Source organism: Thalassophryne amazonica, chromosome 7 (genome assembly GCF_902500255.1).
Source record: "Thalassophryne amazonica chromosome 7, fThaAma1.1, whole genome shotgun sequence".
NCBI lineage: Eukaryota > Metazoa > Chordata > Actinopteri > Batrachoidiformes > Batrachoididae > Thalassophryne > Thalassophryne amazonica.
This window is the reverse complement of record NC_047109.1, coordinates 6,795,159-6,817,549: the sequence shown is the minus strand read 5'-3', so window position 1 is coordinate 6,817,549 and position 22,391 is coordinate 6,795,159. Positions and strand designations below refer to the sequence as shown.

General features: G+C 41.0%; 1 protein-coding gene across 37 annotated transcripts in view; it reads right to left on the bottom strand.

The window, feature by feature from the left end:
• rims2a (regulating synaptic membrane exocytosis 2a) overlaps positions 1-22,391 on the bottom strand; it is a 725,652-nt gene that overhangs the window by 534,456 nt on the left and 168,805 nt on the right. For all 37 annotated transcript variants that reach the window (XM_034173773.1, XM_034173780.1, XM_034173800.1 and 34 more), the window contains one exon: positions 11,106-11,398. In XM_034173773.1, coding sequence (XP_034029664.1) covers positions 11,106-11,398 — 293 coding nt within the window. The remainder of the gene's footprint in view (positions 1-11,105; positions 11,399-22,391) is intronic.

Below are 22,391 nucleotides of genomic sequence, written 5' to 3'. Positions count from 1 at the left end.
GATGCCTGCAAGACATTTCAAAAAAGCTGGGACAGTGGTATGTTTACCACTGTGTTACATCACCTTTCCTTCTAACAACACTCAATAACTGAGGACACTAATTGTTGAAGCTTTGTAGGTGGAATTCTTTCCCATTCTTGCTTGATGTACGACTTGCCGATAACTGAAAGTACGACATGATGTACGACATGTCGATAACTGAAAGTTATTGGCATGTATAACAGAGTATCATCAGCATAGCAGTGAAAGGTAATCCCAAAATGCTGCAATATGTGCCCAAGGGGTGCTATATAAAGGGAGAAAGGCAGGGGGCCTAAGACAGACCCCTGTGGAACCCCAAATTTCATGTCACTAAGGTTAGCGATAGTGTTACTGTACAAAACACAGTGAGAACGACTGGTCAAGTATGACATCAACCATGCAAGGGCACTCCCAGTAATCCCAAAATGATTTTCCAGCCTATCAAGTATCTATCCACGGTATCAAATGCAGCACTGAGATCGAACAGCACCAGAACCATAGTGGTGTCCAAATCTATTGCAAGCAGAAGATCATTCATCACTTTAGTGAGAGCTGTCTCTGAGGACTGATAGTGGCTCAAATAGATTATTCTCAGTAAGATAGTCCACGAGCTGCCATGAAACCATTTTTTCCAGAATTTTAGAGCAAAATGATAGATTTGATATCGGCCAAACGTTTTTCAATACACTAGGGTCAAAATTGGGTTTCTTAAGTAATGGTTTAATCACTGCAGATTTGAAACATTTAGGAACAGATCCAGAAGTTAAAGAAAGATTAATAATTTCCAGCACAGTTGGCCCAAGAGTGGGCCACAGGTCCTTAAACAGTTTTGTTGGTATAGGATCAAATAAACAAGTTGTGCTTTTTGTTGACGTTACGAGTTTTATCAGCATGCCTAGTGAGATACTATCAAATTCTGTCAATCTAGGTAATATCTCAGTAATGGCGCCCACCTCAATAGCAGGGTGTAGTGGCTGGGTTAAGGCATACTGGGATATGTTTAACCTAATGTCTTCTATTTTCTTCTCAAAGTAATCCAGGAAATCTTGGGCTGTAAAAGGAGAGCGAACTACAGGTGGTTGTCAATGAGTGTTGCCACCATGTTGAACAAGAACTTTGTTTTTGTTGATCAAATCAGAGTAATAGGTCCGCTTTGTAGCCAGTAATGCATGCTTATAGTCTAAGATAGCATCACGCCATGCAAGGTGGAATACTTCTAATTTTGAACTACGCCATTTGTAGACGTATGCTTGAAGTCACGCAGGTAATCATTGAACCAAGGTGACTGTTTTGAGGTAGCACGGTTTTAACGTTTTAAGTCGCACAATCATGTCGAGTGCAGCACTGAGTTTAAACTATCCACAAGACTGTCTACTGATTGGGTATTTGCCAAATGTGAAGCTAAGGCATCAGGCAATCTAGCTTCGAGTTCAGTGTTAGTTGAGGAGTTGATCCATCGCCATAGTGATATATAAGGTTGTTGTTCCACTAAACTCAGCAGCAAAACTGTAAACTTAATAAGTTAGTGATCAGAGACCACTGATATAAGAGGCATGATGTCAATAGTTTTGATAGCAATACCACGTGCAAGAACCAAATCCAGGTATTTCCACTAATGTGCGTCAGGTCCCAAATGCATTGCCGAAATCCTAATGCATGCACAATTTCCGTAAATGATTTGCAGAGGGGATCAGAAGGCTTATTTATATGAACATTAAAGTCACCAATGATCAGAATGTTATTTACATTAGTTGACAAGTTAGAGATGAATGCACCAAATTCATCTAAGAATTCAGAATATGGGCCAGGAGGCCTATATACAGTGACAAAGTAATACGGCTATTTTTATTCTTCTGATCTTGGCAATGCATAATATCCTGAGAAGAGCGGAGAATAAAATGCTCAAATGAGTTATATTTGTGACCCCCAACAGCTAATAAGCTAACCCTAGATTTATAAATAAGAGCAACACCCCCGCCTTGCTTCACATCACGAGGGATGTGACTAAATGTATATGCTAGTGGGCAGGCCTCATTTAAGGGGAGGACAGATGTAGTTTTAAGCCAAGTTTCACATAACCCAATCATATCTAAGTGATGATCAATAATTAGATCATTAATCAACAATGATTTTGAGGATAGTGATCTTATGTTAATGAGACCCAGACTAAGGACCTCAGTGGGGATTACAGTTGAACTGGTTGGGTTTAGGGGTGGTTCCAGAGTAGCATATATAAGATGCCTAGAAGTAGGTTTAGATTTGAGACATTCCATGCGCGTTGTAGGTAGCAAATGAAATCTTTGATATTGCTGGAACAACCACTGGGCCATCCTCAATTTCAACATCATCCAATGTAGTAATGGGTATTAAGTTTGCAAAGCATAACCCTCTATGATTTTTATGGGCATGTCTACGGAAGCAGGCCACAGTCTCAACTTGTTGAATTTCCCTCCTTAGCAGATAAACTGCACTATCACCATTGTGGATTTTCTGTACTAATTTCCCCAATAAGATAATGGATTCCACACCCACATTTGTCATAAGCATTGCAGGCTCTCTAATCACCTGCTCTGTGGCCTTAATGTTACTCTCCCTGTAGAGCTCTATCTATGTTCGCAGATGGCGGTGCCTTCCCCAGTAGGGTGGAGGCTGCCCAGCATCAGCAAGCCATGGTGGCCCCAGAACAAAGGCCAGTTATCAATAAAACTAAAGCCTTGCTGTCTACAAAATTGCACCAGCCACCTATTTAACGATGTCAGCCTGCTAAACGTCTCATCAGTACCCCACCCCGGAAGAGGCACAACAATCCGCTCACTTCCTAAGAATGAGAGAGGGTGAAAACCAGAGATGCCATCCACGACCCACTTTGGTTCCCAGATGGCAACCACCCGGGAAGACAACCAGTCCACCTCTCGAAAGTAACCATCTATCTCCTGCCATCCCCTCTTTCCTTCCCCAATTACTGGGGCCCTCAACTCTGAGGTCCTCAGTATTTTATAGCTCTAACCAACAAACATATACTCAGTCTAACCCATTTCTTTACTGCATTAGTCTACATGTATTGCAGGTGTGAGAGAGAGAGAGAGAGAGAGAGAGAGAGAGAGAGAGAGAGAGAGAGAGAGAGAGAGAGAGAGAGAGAGAGAGAGAGAGAGACACTGTACTCAACACAAGAACAATGGTCTGAGTCACCTTGCACCAGGATTTTCTGAAAAGACTGTCTGGTTTTCTGCTGTCAAGATGAATACAAGAAACAATACTCACCGATTGCTTCTTCTGCTTCAACTGAAAGAAGGTAGAGAAAGGAGCCCCCAAGTGGACATCATAGTAACTGCATATTTTTGGCCAGTTGAAAGAAACTGACAAACAGCTGCAGAATTCCAGCCAATCAGCTGAGAATGTGCTTTTCATGATTGTGAGAAATGAAGCACGGTGTTCCACATCATAATGGGACCTACTATTCTTTTCTTCTTGTCCAAAAACGTTAAACCTGACTGACTTGTCAACATTACTGATGGTACTTGGTCATGTGCAGATATAACAGCTCTGCTGCTCGGGTCTTTGCTGTATTGGGGAGAGTGAGTGGGTGGATGACTGCTGGAGAATTGCTGACTTAGTGCCAGCTACAGTATCTGTGTCTTTGTCTCCTTTATAGCTCTCAGGGGCTCCATGTACAAGTTGTTTTATATGGGGCCTTGGCTGTCCTGATAGCAGCCACAGCTTTTACACTGGGTTTGAATCACTGGTCTTGTCTCCTGTGCAGCCGCCACATAGATTAGTACAAACACGAAAGACCTCTCGTGCAATTGAAGTGGTCACATTGAGCACAATTGGTGTATAGCTACTTTTTATCCATAAATATTTGGATTTCTAGTTAAATATCTTAAAGGTGCCACAGATTGATGACTGTACTGTAACATTTCAGCCTGTGACTGCTTGTTTAAATGTGATATCTGGACTCCACTTTGAGACGCATGGGAAGTCGGAGGATGACGGAGACACCTCTTCATCAAAGGGGGCGTAGCATGTATACTCAACAAAAATATAAACGCAACACTTTTGGTTTTGCTCCCATTTTGTATGAGATGAACTCAAAGATCTAAAACTTTTTCCACATGCACAATATCACCATTTCCCTCAAATATTGTTCACAAACCAGTCTAAATCTGTGATAGTGAGCACTTCTCCTTTGCTGAGATAATCCATCCCACCTCACAGGTGTGCCATACCAAGATGCTGATTAGACACCATGATTAGTGCACAGGTGTGCCTTAGACTGCCCACAATAAAAGGCCACTCTGAAAGGTGCAGTTTTATCACACAGCACAATGCCACAGATGTCGCAGATTTGAGGGAGCGTGCAATTGGCATGCTGACAGCAGGAATGTCAACCAGAGCTGTTGCTCGTGTATTGAATGTTCATTTCTCTACCATAAGCCGTCTCCAAAGGCGTTTCAGAGAATTTGGCAGTACATCCAACCAGCCTCACAACCGCAGACCACGTGCAACCACACCAGCCCAGGACCTCCACATCCAGCATGTTCACCTCCAAGATCGTCTGAGACCAGCCACTCGGACAGCTGCTGAAACAATCGGTTTGCATAACCAAAGAATTTCTGCACAAACTGTCAGAAATCGTCTCAGGGAAGCTCATCTGCATGCTCGTCGTCCTCATCGGGGTCTCGACCTGACTCCAGTTCGTCGTCGTAACCGACTTGAGTGGGCAAATGCTCACATTCGCTGGCATTTGGCACATTGGAGAGGTGTTCTCTTCACGGATGATGCGAAGGAGATGTGTTGCACTGCATGAGGCAAATGGTGGTCACACCAGATACTGACTGGTATCCCCCCCAATAAAACAAAACTGCACCTTTCAGAGTGGCCTTTTATTGTGGGCAGTCTAAGGCACACCTGTGCACTAATCATGGTGTCTAATCAGCATCTTGATATGGCACACCTGTGAGGTGGGATGGATTATCTCAGCAAAGGAGAAGTGCTCACTATCACAGATTTACACTGGTTTGTGAACAATATTTGAGGGAAATGGTGATATTGTGTATGTGGAAAAAGTTTTAGATCTTTGAGTTCATCTCATACAAAATGGGAGCAAAACCAAAAGTGTTGCGTTTATATTTTTGTTCAATATAGTAGCACCTCCTTTTCTTTTAATGCAGCAGACACAGAAATACACCAGAATGTGGATTTTCTTCACCCTTTTCTATGATGCACGACCTCATTCCCACAGACTCTATATACAACCCCTGGCAAAAATGATGGAATCACCGGCCTCGGAGGATGTTCATTCAGTTGTTTAATTTTGTAGAAAAAAAGCAGATCACAGACATGACACAAAACTAAAGTCATTTCAAATGGCAACTTTCTGGCTTTAAGAAACACTATAAGAAATCAGGAAGAAAAAAAACTGTGGCAGTCAGTAACGGTTACTTTTTTAGACCAAGCAGAGGAAAAAATATGTAATCACTCAATTCTGAGGAAAAAATTATGGAATCATGAAAAACAAAAGAACGCTCCAACACATCACTAGTATTTTGTTGCACCACCTCTGGCTTTTATAACAGCTTGCAGTCTCTGAGGCATGGACTTAATGAGTGACAAACAGTACGCTTCATCAATCTGGCTCCAACTTTCTCTGATTGCTGTTGCCAGATCAGCTTTGCAGGTTGGAGCCTTGTCATGGACCATTTTCTTCAACTTCCACCAAAGATTTTCAATTGGATTAAGATCCGGACTATTTGCAGGCCATGACATTGGCCCTATGTGTCTTTTTGCAAGGAATGTTTTCACAGTTTTTGCTCTATGGCAAGATGCATTATCATCTTGAAAAATGATTTCATCATCCCCAAACATCCTTTCAATTGATGGGATAAGAAAAGTGTCCAAAATATCCACGTAAACTTGTGCATTTATTGATGATGTAATGACAGCCATCTCCCCAGTGCCTTTACCTGACATGCAGCCCCATATCATCAATGACTGTGGAAATTTACATGTTCTCTCAGGCAGTCATCTTTATAAATCTCATTGGAACGGCACCAAACAAAAGTTCCAGCATCATCACCTTGCCCAATGCAGATTCGAGATTCATCACTGAAAATGACTTTCATCCAGTCATCCACAGTCCACGATTGCTTTTCCTTAGCCCATTGTAACCCATGTAATCCCATTTCCTTTAGGCGGTTTCTTACAGTTCGGTCACAGATGTTGACTCCAGTTTCCTCCCATTCGTTCCTCATTTGTTTTGTTCTGCAATGTCGATTTTTCAGACATATTGCTTTAAGTTTTCTGTCTTGACGCTTTGATGTCTTCCTTGGTCTACCAGTATGTTTGCCTTTAACAACCTTCCCATGTTTTTTGTATTTGGTCCAGAGTTTAGACACAGCTGACTGTGATCAACCAACATCTTTTGCAACATTGTGTGATGATTTATCCTCTTTTAAGAGTTTGATAATCCTCTCCTTTGTTTCAATTGACATCTCTCGTGTTGGAGCCATGATTCATGTCAGTCCACTTGGTGCAACAGCTCTCCAAGGTGTGATCACTCCTTTTTAGATGCAGACTAACGAGCACATCTGATTTGATGCAGGTGTTAGTTTTGGGGATGAAAATTTACAGGGTGATTCCATAATTTATTCCTCAGAATTGAGTGAGTCCATATTTTTTTCCCTCTGCTTGGTCTAAAAAAGTAACCGTTACTGACTGCCACAATTTTTTTTTTTCTTGATTTCTTATAGTATTTCTTAAAGCCAGAAAGTTGCCATTTGAAAAGACTTTAGTTTTGTGTCATGTCTGTGATCTGCTTTTTTTCTACAAAATTAAACAACTGAATGAACATCCTCCAAGGCCGGTGATTCCATAATTATTTCCAGGGGTTGTAGGGTGTCTCAAGAAAATTTACCCAAAAGTACTCTGAAATATGAATACCAGGAAATGGATTTACTGGGAAATAATGGTGTTTTTCTCATTTCAGGAACTCTAAAGTTTGTTCTACAAGACGTTAAAGTCCAGGAAAAATGCCCCAGCTGGCCCTAATTCAGAGAACAAAAATCATTGAGTTCTGTGCAACGCATCCTCAGGGCTGACTTGCATCTCTTTCCATACAAAATTCAGTCTCAAAGCGAATTAACCCCAGCAAATGGTAAGGAGACTTGAATTTGCTCAGCGGTTTTCTGCAAAACTGGAGATGGATGATTTGGTTCTTAGGAAGCTTCAGACAAGGAGGTTACATTGATCATGTGGTGTAAAAGATATAAAGGGTTAAAACATCAAAAAGGAAAGACTGAACTAAAAACTGTGCATTAGGGAGAAAAATTATATGGTTTGTCCACATGGTCATGCAGAAAATGTCTGATAATACTGATTTTCTGTGCTGTCAAAATACTTTGGGGTACATTTTTTGGAAACACCCTACATATCCTGGAGGAACACTCCATGACATCATAGATTTGTTGTCAAAAGAAAGTTTGAAGCTCAAACAGGCCGGCTCCAAAGGTCACTATGTTGGCAGTAACTGACAGCGTAGCTCCAGGGGAACACATACACGGGTACAGAGATGAAGCATGGGCAAGACCAGTGTGACCAATGAAGGCTGAACACGCACCCCCCCCATCTTGTACTGGCCAAACAAACTAAAGCTAACAGGTTAATGTTAGATATATTTGTGTTTATTTGTTATTATATTTTATTTTTTACTATATTAATTATTTGCTATGCTTAAATGGTTATACAACCCCAATTCCAATGAAGTTGGGACGTTGTGTAAAATGTAGATAAAACATAATACAACGATTTGCAAATCCTCTTCATCCTATATTCAATTGAATACACCACAAAGACAAGATATTTAATGTTGAAACTGATAAACTTTATTGTTTTTGTGCAAATATTTGCTCATTTTGAAATGGATGCCTGCAACACATTTCAAAAAAGCTGGGACAGTGGTATGTTTACCACTGTGTTACATCACCTTTCCTTCTAACAACACTCAATAAGCGTTTGGGAACTGAGGACACTAATTGTTGAAGCTTTGTAGGTGGAATTCTTTCCCATTCTTCTTTGATGTACGACTTCAGTTGTTCAACAGTCCGGGGTCTCCGTAGTCGTATTTTGTGCTTCATAATGCACCACACATTTTCAATGGGTGACAGGTTTGGACTGCAGACAGGCCACTCTAGTACCCGCACTCTTTTACTATGAAGCCACGCTGTTGTAACACATGCAGAATGTGGCTTGTCATTGTCTTGCTGAAATAAGCAGGGACGTCCCTGAAAAAGACATTGCTTGGATGGCAGCATGTGTTGCTCCAAAACCTGGATGTACCTTTCAGCATTGATGGTGCCATCACAGATGTGTAAGTTGCCCATGTCATGGGCACTAACACACCCCCATACCATCACAGATGCTGGCTTTTGAACTTTGCTCTGGTAACAATCTGGATGGTCTTTTTCCTCTTTTGTCCAGAGGACACGACGTCCATGACTTCCAAAAACAATTTGAAATGTGGACTCATCAGACCACAGCACACTTTTCCATTTTGTGTCTGTCCATTTCAAATGAGCTCAGGCCCATTTGACAGGGGCGGCGTTTCTGGATGTTGTTGATGTATGACTTTTGCTTTGCATGGTAGAGTTTTTAACTTGCACTTGTAGATGTAGCGATGAACTGTGTTAACTGACAATGGTTTTCTGAAGTGTTCCTAGCCCACGCGGTAAGACCCTTTACACAATGATGTTGTTTTTTAATGCAGTGCCACCTGAGGGATCAAAGGTCACGGGCATTCAGTGTTGGTTTTCAGCCTTGCCGCTTACTTGTAGAAAGTTCTCCAGATTCTCTGAATCTTCTGATTATATTATGGACTGTAGATGATGGAATCCCTAAATTCCTTGCAACTGAATGCTGAGAAACATTGTTCTTAAACTTTTGGACTATTTTTTTCAGCCCCATCTTAGCTTGTGAATGGCTGAGCCTTTTGGGGATGCTCCTTTTATACCCAATCATGACACTCACCTGTTTCCAATTAGGTGTTCTTTGAGCATTTGAGCAATTCAAAATGAGCAAATATTTGCACAAAAACAATGAAGTTTATCAGTTTTAACATTAAATATCGTGTCTTTGTGGTGTATTCAATTTATCGGTTGAAGAGGATTTGCTCATCATTGTATTCTGTTTTTATTTACATTTTACACAGCGTCCCAACTTGAGTAGAATTGGGGTTGTATTTTTGAGTGAGTTTTAGCCATCTGAGTATGTATGTCAACTGGTTTGAACTGGTTTTATCTAATCAGAAACAAAGCAGTCACGTTTCACCACGTACCAAACAACTGTGGGTTAAAGACGAGGGGTGGAAGCCACGCCTCCCGTAAGTACAGCGCACACCCCCACGTGTCAGTGTGTGTGTTTGCAAAGTCACACTCGTGTGGAACTTAGACAAATTTCACAGTAGTACGACAGTGGCCATCTGCAGTCTCTTGTCGTGCCAAGAGCGCGACTGGCCACACATTTTCTAAGCGCCATGCAAGCGGTGTTATATGTTCGTGCGTGTCACCTGGAATTTAGCTGGCACCTCCCACAAGAGGGTGCGATGGGTTTGCACAGTACACACTCTGCCTTTCAGGCGCTTGTGTGCACAAATAGTTGTAGCAACAGGTACTGGAGGCAGGGACGACATTACACAGTTTGCACACAATTCCTGCACCATGCACACTAAGTGTGCACTTCATCCAAACTTCACACTATATATATATATATATAAGTGGTTACTGGGATGATCAGCTGTTCCCACACGAGGGCGAAGCTACTGAATACTGTGTTAGAAATATAAGCAGAAGAAGAAGAAGCAAGACATGTAATACTAGCAGCTGCAGGTTTGGTGATTAAAACGGCTGCCGTTTTTCTCTTTTCTGCAAATATATGTACTTATGTCTCCATATACATTTCTACACGCTTTACTTTTTCTTGTTCCCCCCTTTTAATATTATTATATTTAAGCAAATATTGGAGGAGTGGGGTACAATTAGTTATACCTAACAGCTAATGTTAGCTTATCTAGCCGGCCTTAGCAACGTTCATCGTAGCTTACAAAATAGTTGGTTCCTTTGTGTTTGATAATCTTCTCCTGTGATGTCTTATCCTTCTTATGTCTTATTACTTATTATATATACTTTTTTCTTGAGCTGCTTGGGTGGGTAGGGAGAGTTCCCATGGGATAAAAAAGCTTTTTAACCTACCATCCCTGGTTCTCAAGACCAGGCACCTAAGTGGCTCTACACTACTCTTTTCTATTCTCCTATTTTACTCTTTCTTTTAAGATATTTAGATATACCTTTGTATACTGGCATAGTTCCACCTTAGAATTGGAATATAATATATAAGATATACCTTACTGAATTTTCATGGAGAAGAAAACTATCTGTCGAGACCAAAACCTTTTTTTTTTGTACCAGGCTTACTGTAAACATGTTTGTTTCTGCTCTAAACGTGGACATTTTAACATTGACTTTGATGGTAACCTGCTTGCTTTTAGAGCCAAACTCAAGTGATCAGTCAAAGAACTGCAACTTTTTATTCTTCCAGTAATGCTTCATCTGAGCCCCTCAAAGCTTACTGCTTGATGCTGACATGTTAAAAAATACCAGAATGCAGATCTACACCAGAATCTTATAGATTTTAAAGAGGGACCTGAACCTGTGTAACAAAAAAAAAAAAAACAGATATTAGATTTTGAGACCTGCGACCTGATCCCAGATAAATGGTTAAAGATTCGTGAGTGAGTGAGATTTTGAGATGTTTGGACAAACGGAACAAAACACTGTCATCTTCTCACCCTCGGAGGCAAACTAGGATATTTAAAGTAATGGTAGAACATGTAGTAATTCTTGTTATCTGTTAACTGTGGATGTTTCTTTGTACATATAACAGAAGCAGCCTGAACATATTTGTGTTTCTTTTGTCTCCATGTTGCAAGAAACTTTTCAGTACCACACAAAAGCATCTTAAGTGGATTTTTTTGCAACATACCTAGTTGCCCAACGTTCACCCAACCATACTCATGGCACATGAATGAGACTCACCTGTCCACAGGTGCACCACCAGGCCCAGAGTAGCTCAGTCCTGAACCGTTGTCTAGAGATGCCTGCCTGGGCAGGAGTCCACCAGGAGGTCTGCTTCTGTCCAACGTTGGTGTCAAGTCCCCAGAGGCTCCCTGGTTGGGGTACAGGGACGGGTCCTGCAGTTTGGCCTTCTTTCCCTGTGGCCCGCCCTCATACACACCCTGCACCTGGCCAGGCCCTGAGCCGTAGAACCACGCCCCCGATTTGGTGAGGATTTCTTGTTGTTTTCGGCACAAGTTGCATACCCACATGACCTGCAGGAAAGAGAAAGAACCCATGAAGGGTTTGGAAGCTTGATGGATGCATAAAGGTTGTCATATATAAGCTATAATGAGCTGCGCTGGCATTTATGTAGAGCTCCAGCATGTCTGTTAGGTGAAAACTCCTTTAAATGAAAGAAAATGGCAACATTTCAAGTGATGAGTTTTGAAATGGATTTTGAAGAGTTTTACTTTTCACCCTACAGTGACAACATCCATAAATATTTCATGTTGAATGAGGTGATGGATGAAATGTTTACACCTACAGCAGCCTTTGACATAAGACAAATTTAAAGAGTTGCATCATCAGCATAAAGACCCATTTTATTCTGATGGAGTTTGTGTTACTGAACAGTCTGTGAGTCCAAACTAACATATGTCCTTCTCCACAGCACCTAATTGTATACATGATCATTTTGTTCTTGTTAAGATGTTGTATTTTATTGTTTTCTTGATATAGGATAAGCTGTTACAGTACACAGCCGAATGTTCAGGGAAAGTTACACCCGTCTTAATGAAGGCACACAACGTGTGGAGGTAATGCAGTTGTGGTTAAAGCACTTTGGTAAGATGAATGGAAAAGAAAAGCTCCATTTTCCTTCTGTAATGCTCTGGACTGGACCCAGAGACAGAGCGTTTCACTACTCTGCACTTCCTCGCCATCATCTGCTGCACACTGCAGCCCCAGCAGCCAGCTCACACCATTAGCCTAATAAATCCACAAGAAGACAGCAGCCCTGATCACTGTGCACGCACAGTGCATGCACAGCCATTCATGCACCATGACAAAGCTCAGGCTGGGAATATTACATTTTTCACTCTCATATGTTTAGTGAATTGTTAGCAGCAAAACTAATGATGTGGTCACAACACTTGATCAAAATGTGTGCCGATCCTGAAAAATGTGCACAGGCACAGCCTGGAAATTTTAAAATGCTTTATTTCCATTTGTGAGATGGAGTTAGGGCTTTTGACAGGGGTATGCACTTTAATGAACACCCTTTAAGCCTGAATTTATCTCTGAGATAACTCTGTTGTGTGTAATCTCGCCTCCTCCAAGTTAATTGAAGGTAACTTCAAGCTGTTAGCTGCAGAAAATGAAGGGTACAGTTACTAATATTTTAGTGTAAAATTTCAGAGCAATATGCAGTCCAGAATAAGCAAATTTACTGCAACATCAAATGTGCCCAAGAACTGAAACACCATTACCTTAAAAAACCCCGCTTCCTATAGGTCTAAAAGCCTTCTGATTACACTGATCGCTACTATGATGGTCTACCTAGGAGGTTGCCATCTAGGACCCAAAGTGGTTCTGTGCTGTGGTGAACGTGCTTACACATGGCACGACGGTGTGCCCCCAGACCTGACACTTATACACCCCATTTGGTGGTGCTATAGTGCTATGTTATAGCCACTGAAGTCACAGTGTTCCACATCCTGTATAGACATGACTGACATTAACTAAGTCAGATATTCGGGTTCGAGCCATATGACCCAACATCGCAAGAATGTGACCGAACATCGCAAGAACGTGACCGAGCATTGCAAGAGCGCACCTGAGCATAGCAAGAATGTGACCAAAAATCACAAGAACACAATCAAGCATAGCAAGATTGCGATTGAGACTAGTACCGGGGTCACCATATCTGTATTGGTCAGATGTGGCGTTAAGGTGGATCATGCCAGTTGTAGTTGTGAGTGAAATATTTTCTGCCTATCGAGGAATTATACATAAACATACATAAACATTGCTGTGTTCCTCATTGTAATGTTAGGAGATGTCACTGTACTGAACAGAATTCATCACATACCACTGTGCACATATGTGGAAAAACAGGATGTGGAACAAAGTACAGTTGTATGCGAAAGTTTGGGCACCCCTGATAATTTTCATGATTTTCCTTTATAAGTCAATGGTTGCTGGATTCAGAAATTTCAGTTAAATATATCATATAGCAGACAAACACAGTGATATTTGAGAAGTGAAATTAAGTTTGTAGGCTTTACAGAAAGTGTGCAATAATTCTTTAAACAAAATTAGGCAGGTGCATTAATTTGGGCACCCCAACAGAAAAAATACATCAATTTAGTAGATCCTCCTTTTGCAGAAATAACAGCCTCTAAACGCTTCCTATAGCTTCCAATGAGAGTCTGGATTCTGGTTGAAGGTATTTTGGACCATTCTTCTTTACAAAACATATCTGGTTTGTTGGTTTCTGAGAATGGACAGTGTGCTTAAAATCACACCACAGGGTTTCAATAATATTCAGGTCTGGGGACTAAGATGTCCATTTCAGAACACTGTACTTGTTCCTCTGCATGATTTTCGATTTTGAGCAGTGTTGTCATTGTCTTGTTGAAATATCCAGCCCCGGCGCAATTTCAACTTTCTCACTGATTCATGAACATTTTTCTCAAGAATCTGCTGATATTGACTGGAATCCATGTGACCCTCAACTTTAAGAAGATTCCCAGTACCTGCACTGGCCCCATAGCCCCACAGCATAATGGAACCACCTCCAAATTTTACTGTAGGTAGCAAGTGTTTTTCTTAGAATGCTGTGTTCTATTTCTGTCCCTTGTTATGTCCAAATAACTCAATTTTAGTTTCATCATTCCACAGCACCTTATTCCAAAATGAAGCTGGCTTGTCCAAATGTGCTTTAGCATACCTCAAGCGACTCTGTTTGTGGCATGTACGCAGAAATGGCTTCCTCTCTTCCTCGTTACAGCATCATACAGCATCACCCTGCACAAAGTGCACTGTATAGTTGAACAATACACAGAGACTCTATCTGCAGCAAGATCATGTTGTAGGTCTTTGGAGCAGGTCTGTGGGTTGACTATGACTGTTCTCACAATCCTTCGTTTCAGCTTATCTGAGATTTTTCTTGGCCTGCCACTTCAGGCTTTAACTAGTACTGTGCCTGCGGTCTTCCATTTCCTCACTATGTTCCTCACAGTGGAAACTTACAGCTGAAATCTCTGAGATAGCTTTTTGTATCCTTCCCCTAAACCAGGATGTTGAACAATCTTTGTTTTCAGGTCATTTGAGAGTTGTTTAGAGGCTTCCATGTTGCCATTCATTAAAAGAGATGCAAAGAAGGGAAACATTTGCAAATGGCCACCTTAAATACCCTTTCTCATGATTGGATTCACCTCTGTAAGGAGGTCAAAGATCAGTGAGCTTATCAAACCAATTTTGTGTTCCAATAATTAGTGCTAAATGTATTCAAAACAATAAAATGACAAGGGTGCCCAAATTTATGCACCTGCCCAAATTTGTTTAAATATTTATTGCACACTTTCTGTAAATACTCGAAAGTTCATTTACTTCTCAAATATCAGTGTGTTCATCTGCTATATGATATATTTAACTGAAATTTCTGATCCAGACAACCAATGATTTATAAAGAAAAATCCTGAAAATTATCAGGGGTGCCCAAACTTTTGCATACAACTGCATTTGGTCAGGCCAAGCTTTTTCAAACTGCAGCCACACAGAAACAAATCTTGAGTAAAATAAACTCTAGTTGCCCCGTGTCACTTCCAGTCAGTATAACTGTTATCCCCAGCCTACTCTTGGCAATTTCATTACCTTCTCTGGCAGAATAGAAAATACATTTGCACCACTGGGCATCAATAAGGGCAGCATAAGGGCCAATCCATTCCTGTTAGCATTACAGCCCAACACTGCAAATCCAGAGAGGAACCCAGACCTGAGTTAGTGGAAATCAGCAATTACAGCAAAGTCTGGCCTCCAAAACTGGGCAGCACTTACGTCTTTGTTTATTCAATGACATTAGCAATGAGGCCTATTGTTTATTCAATGACATTAGCAATGAGGCCTATACCTACCTGAGCTAGCAGCATAGCTGCTAGCATGAAATATTCCCCTTGGGTAGTCCAAATGGATATTTCATTTTGAGTTCAACATTTGGTGAACTTTGACACATGAATTCTCTCCTGCAACTCCCTTATAGTGATACCTAACTACATGGAAAATTCAACGAGTTGATAACATACAGAGCACAGATGCGGTGGTAAAAGAGGGCCTCTCTCTAGCTAACAAATTCCTTTACAAAGCATTCTAGATTCCAGGGGCCTCATGTACAAAGACTAACGTGGACTTTCTACTAAAACATGGCATACGCCAAAACCCTGAATCTGGCGTAAGCACAAATATATGCAGATGTATCAAAGTGTGCGTAGCCAAGAATCCATGCACATTTCATTTGTACATCCCACTGAACGTGGAATTGAGCGAAGAACCAAACTCCTCCCTGGCCACGCCCCATTTAAATATGCAATTTCATGTAAATAAGCCCTTTGAGCAGGAATTCCCCACAACATCAGACAACATGAACACAGGAAGAAATTATACTGTAGATGATTGGAAATTACGTGGAGATACACAGGGACAGTTTATTCAGTACACTGTTATAGGGTTAATCATGAAGCTGGAAAAATGCTTGTGGGAGCTACAGTGTGTGCGTGAGGCCAACAGCGCGCACGCACTGTCGTTAAAAAGGTGAGGTCCGCCTCCACTGACAGTGTGACTCACAATTTACACACGCATTTATTGACAAATACTGACCGCAGGAAGTCTGTTAAGAAGCTCGGCAGCTCACCATCAAGCAAAAATAAAAAAAACAATCATAATAAAAACATAATTGAATGTGCACATGCACAAATGTGCCTGTGCTGGTTTTCGTTTGGAACGGATAAACACGGATAAACTATTTTAACACAAGCAGCCCCCATCACGCACCGTGCCAGCTGCCTGATGCGCATCACATATGATTTGAACATTGATGGAATGAAAATGTTTCCTATTAACAAAAACAAATTCATCATGTGATGGCGCCTTTATAGCAACATGTGTGCATTCAGTAGCTTTTGGGGAACCAGCTCTCGCTGCAAAATGTGCTGCAATGTTGGAATTTACCTGGATGACTTTCGGATGATTGCATTCCACACAGCTGGTCAGCGCAAGGTTGACTGGCACAATCCTGACTGATCAGCCAGCTCACGCCGGAATGCCCGATGCCAGGAAGCCCAGCGTGGGCAGCACCTGTATGGGCACAGACAACCCCTGGCTCCACAGCATATTGCGCTCTGCCGGCCGCAGTTCTGTGCGCAACTCCAGTAACTGTGGCCTTGGTAATCAAAATCAGTTTTTGAGCCAATTATCCTCATTTGGAAGTAAATCCTCATGTTCCCTGAATACACGCTCACATCAGATTGTACCATTTGCAAGGTCCTCTAACAACGCTATCACAGCCACTGTTAGTGCCATTTTACGCATCACTTTGCGTGTGGTTTTATATCCAGCCATATAATTGCAAACACGTGGGTGTGTTAAATGTTCATCAGCAGTGATGCCGGTAACGTGTTACTTAGTAATGCATTACTTAGTAACGCATTACTTAGTAACGCATTACTCTAATCTGACCACTTTTTTTAGTAACGAGTAATCTAACGAGTTAATCTTTTCAAATCAGTAATCAGATTAAAGTTACTTCTCCAAGTCACTGTGTGTTACTATTATTTTTGCATTGTGGGTCGATAGCAGCATTAAACTTGGTCCGTGGGCAGGGGGTCTGGGTTCGACTGAAGTGCCCACTTTAAGCGAGCTGTGAGCTTTTCATCCTCGGTTTTCTGCGGCAGCTACGACTCGTCCTCACCTCTTAAAGCTCGGTGACAACAGTACACCTGCACTGAGTTTTACAAAGACATTTTTATGTTTTTTTTCTCCTTTATTTAGAATTCTGAGCTGAGCCGCTCTGTATCTGCTGCTAAAAACAGCTGATCCTCCATGACACGTCAACAACTAACACTATCTTCCACTCAAATGCACCTAAACTCTCTTTCTGAGGACCACATGATGTGAAAACGCAATAAAACTTTCTTACCTGTAAATCTGGTCATGTTTTCTGCATAAATAAATGTTATCCATTGTTTGTGCTCAAACGTCAAAGCAGGGGCGAATCCAGATGGAATGGGGGCGTGGGGCAGGGATGTGCCTCCCTCCCCCACAACACCCCTAGATTAAAGGTCCAGTTTTGAAGCCGTTTTTTTTTTTTTTACAACTACTACTACTACTTATAATAATAATAATTTCAACAAGTAAAATGTTTAGAGAGAATTTAAATGTTAGAAAAATGTTAGAAAGAATTTAATAGTTACATTTATAAACAATGCAGGTTAGAAATTGCAAGTTTTACTGTTACAGTGCTGTCAACAGTTAAATATGAGGTCAAAAAAGAGGTCTTTATTTTACTTTTTATAAAACAAGTATTTATATTCATTGAAGTCAAGAAAGGGTGACTATAAAGTGAGTTTTGGCAAAACTGGTATCATTGTCATGTTGAGGTGGCAGAGGGTTGTTGTCGGCAGATGGGGAAACTAACTAAAAAAGTAACTAGTAATCTAACTTAGTTACTTTTACTATTGAGTAATCAGTAAAGTAACTAAGTTACTTTTTCAAGGAGTAATCAGTAATTGGATTACTTTTTCAAAGTAACTGTGGCAACACTGTTCATCAGTGTGTCTCTGGTGTTCACATCACTCTGATGACTCCTTGTTTTCACACTATTAACGGTTCCCTGCTTCACCCGTACATGTCGGCAGTGGCACAATAGGTATAGAACCGTGCGTAAGCCAGCCAAGATTTCTGCGTGACGCACTGCACATTTCCACGCTCAAGTCACTTTTGATACATCTGCACGTGGACGTGGAGACGGGTGTACGCCAGGTTTTTGTGTGTACGTACACTTTGTACATGAGGCCCCAGGCGTGGACCCCAAACTGTCTGCTTTGGAGATGCTCTGACACACACAAGGATTCCTTTCATCTCAGTCTTTGCCATTCTCACCCTATGATGATGTCACAAAGATGTGATGGATCAAATGTCACATTCTTAGTGCCCCCTGTTGTTTGGAGGCCAGAATAACAGTTGGACATCATACCTGTACTATCAACACAAGACTCAAATAGATTATGAACATAAAAATATGCAAAAAAAAAAAAAAATCGCCAGCATCAAAGTTGTCATTTTGTCCCAAAACTTTTTATATGCACAAATTTAATAAATTCAAATTTAGTTGCCGTATCTTTTTGTAATTTTCCAGTTTAACTCAGAGAGCTTGGCAATGATTGACAGGGTAGACAGCCACTGGGTAGCCAGGAGCTACTGCAGCCCCCCTCCACCTGCCTTGTACAGTCCCAGTGCTGAGTCAGTGCATTAGTGTTATTAATGTGAGAGGACTCTGAATGCTGCCTCACCCACCGCTTAGGCTGGAGCTTGGCTTCTTTCTTTCCCAGTCAGCTCTGAGCCACATAAGAATCCGCCTGACATGTTATTTTGTTGATGCTGGATGAATGATGAATTCGAAGCAGGTGTGGTTGTCAGTGAGAGACTGCTTTCACACTCAAATGTACTAAATCAGAGAAGTTAACTTATCTTGTGACTGCTTCACAGCAGTTATGTACAAAAACTCAAACAGACACACCTCCACACAACACCGAATGAAATCGGTATGAATTTAGCAATGAATGAAAGAGAAAGAAAGGGAGGTGGTAGAGAGAGGTGTGAAGTGACAGGGTCTGACGGAGAGGCAGGGAAGGGAGTTTCTGTGCGCAAATTTACTAAATCAGAGTAATTGTTATTTTCTGATTAACAGCAGTTGTATTCTAAAACTTAAATAACAGTCACAAGTCCTCACAACCCTGCAGAAAGGATTTTGTAAGAATGTTGCTTTCACTTTTTTCTGTACGTGTGTGGTTGAAGTTAGCTTTAAAATGAGCTTCTTTGTCATTTTTTTTAACTTCCAAAGGAAATAAAATTTGAATAAGTAATAAATCGGTCTTCTCAGTTTAAAAAAATGTAAAAATTCTAAACTAGCAAAATCTTTTATTTCAAAATAAAGAAATCTCTGCAACATAATATGAATTCTCAAAATAACAGACTTTAATGTAACAATTAATTCTGACTTTTACAGTGATTTTGCATTATTTTGGGTTTTATAATTGTATTCATATTTCGTCGTACAGTTTCATTTCGCATCAGTTTTTAATACTCTTGTAGAAAGAAGTCTTAGTTTACATTTTAATGCCTTGATTCATTATTATTTCTCTCTCTCTGTCTCTTGACCTGCAATGCATAGTGGTGCAGAGAAGCCAATAACATGTGAGTGTTGATGAGTGAGCGATGACAGGAGATAGTTCTGGATTTGGGAGTCTCTCCATATGTGGGATCTCGGGCAGATTGCACGGACCCCGTATCTGTTGACTAACTACACAATCCACACTCCAAGTGTGTGAGTTAGCAACAACAAGTACAGCATGTTTGCTGCAGAGTAGCTGTGATTGGGACAATCGTCAAGTGAAGTCATGAGTGTTTGTGCTGCGCTGGTGATGCATGTGTCTGCGGGCAAGAAAACAGGAACAGCAAGAGGGGAAAACTAGAATTTGGAGACATAGTCGCGACACTATTAAAAATAAGCATCTGACATTTAGACTTGTTGCTATATTTAAACATTCCCAGCATCTTTTTAACATATGCCATTCTGATTGGTTTGTTTCTTGGTACCACCAATGATTAATTAGTGGTTAGCACTGTTGCCTCACAGCAAGAAGGTCATGGGATTGATTGCTACCTGTGGCCTTTCTGTGTGGAGTTTGCCTGTTCTCCACATATTTGCGTGGGTTCCCTCTGGGTGCGCCGGCTTCCTCCCACATCCAAAGACATGCAGGTTAGGTGAATTGGAAACTTTCAATTGTCTGTAGGTGTGTATGCAGGTGTGAATGTGTTTGTTTGTCTTTATGTGGCCCTGCGACACACTGCCTCACTGTTTCTCCTGTGCTCTTATCGTGAAAAACTCTTGTGCAAGAAAGAGGAAATGTTCTGTGACAATGTGGCTAGCTTTGAAGAAGCCCCAGTCACACGGTGAAGGAGCTACTATTAGTTTGTGTTTGATTTTGTCTGACAAAATCTTTTTTTCCATCTGGCAAATTGAGTTCTTTATCTGCTGATATCAACAAAGTTTGTCAGAAAGTTTTGTGCATGTTCAGATCTTTGAGGGGAGTTCAGAAAGAGATCTTTCCATTTTGAGTTTGAGAGAGTGGTACACAGAGGGGACATGCAACATTTCTGGGCAGAATGCACAGAGAAAACTGACTTCACGTGTTGACAGCGACAGACTGGATATTCCACTGTTTTCAGTGATAGGCTGACGGGAAAATTATGCATTTTTTCATCTTAATGAGCAGGAATCACGAACAGCAACAAATGGATTATGTACCTGCAGAGACCCATGGATTTAAACAGATAGGAATTGTTTTGAAGCTTCCATGTGAGTCAGAGTTTTCAGTTTTAATACACAAAAAATGGTATGTAACAACACACAACATGACAAGATAGTAGCTCATGTATATAGTTTGTTCCGAGGTAAAGGTGCCTTGGCACTTGCACGCATTTTGGTTCCGCACTCCCACGCACTTTGTCATGATAATGTCACCTGCTGTGTTCCCAGCTGGATGCCGTGCTTTGTACCACTGGACACTGTGTATATAAAATAATTGTTTTGTAGTGGATTAATCATTTTCTCTCAGAGTTTGGCTGTTGAAAACACCTCTAATCACTTCGTGAATCAAAGAGGACCATTCCAGCTGCAGTCTCTCTCTCTCTCTCTCTCTCTCTCTCTCTCTCTCTCGTGCACCTCATGAGGTGCAGAACGTCTCTCTCTCGTGCACCTCATGAGGTGCAGAACACATTTAGAACAGTCTAAAAGGTCATTATTTATTATGCTTACAGTGTAATGGCTTGGTAAAATGGCATGTTCATTCCTTCTTATAAGTAGCTGTAAAATTATGTTTATGCAGGATTCTCCCCAGACAATGGAACAACGGCGAAACATCATCATACTGCCATCTAGCACCTTTAGTGTCATGTCAAAAATCCATCTGCGTGTCCAGCCTGTACAAAACAGCGTCATGAAGACATTCTGCGTGCACGCTCATGGCAGGACTAGTGTCCAGCAACACGAACGGCAGCATCAAAACGTTAGAATCCAAAATTCGACAGACTCTGAAAATATTAAGAGTTTTGGGGTGAAGTGTGTCGCCTCCTGTCTCTCTGTACAGCCTCTGTAAATCTGAACCTTTACTTTTGAATGAAAGCTCACAAGCTTTGTTATCAGACGAAGCAGTGTTCATTTTGTCACTGTGTCAGCCTGATGTTTCTGCTTTTCCTCAAATGTACATCACATGCTGAGAAATGCAGACAGATGCAGAGTAAAATGTAGCGTAATAAGATTTTTTCCAGAAATGCACCTGCTGACTCAGGGAGGAAAGTTGGACCTTTTCTTTTTCTATTTTTATTTTATTTTTTGACAATATAGAGAAGTATCAAAATCTGAATCACAAGGACAAGGTGAGATTTTCACACTCTGAAGTGAATGCCCCCAGCCTGGTGATATTGTGACTTGGGAATTCAGACTTTTCAAATTGAAAACTATGCAGGGGAAAAGTGGAAAAAAGTCTGGAATCTCCCACATTTTAAAGTGTCTTTCTGTACATTATTTTTTTCTTTCAAATAAGTTTATTGCACATTTGTTACATACAGTGTGTCAACAAAACACAAACATTTTAGTTGAATTTAACTAATCAACAATTCAGCACAGAATCAGACCAGAAACAGAACTAAAAGATTTTCATTTTTGTCTCTGGGCTTTAGGACACAAGGTCTGATAGGACACCGGATGGAAGTGTTGCACGCGGTGATAGTACCGTTATACTAAAAATTTCTTGGAAGAACCCTGTTATGATACATTTAACATCTCGTTATAAATCAGTCAGATGAGTGCGCTGTGATGCGCTGCGCTGATGCAATCACACTTGTTTTTTTTAATTGTTTGCATAGTGTTCACGTGAAGTTCACATAGTTAATGCATGACAGAAATTTTGAACATTTCAAAATTTTCTG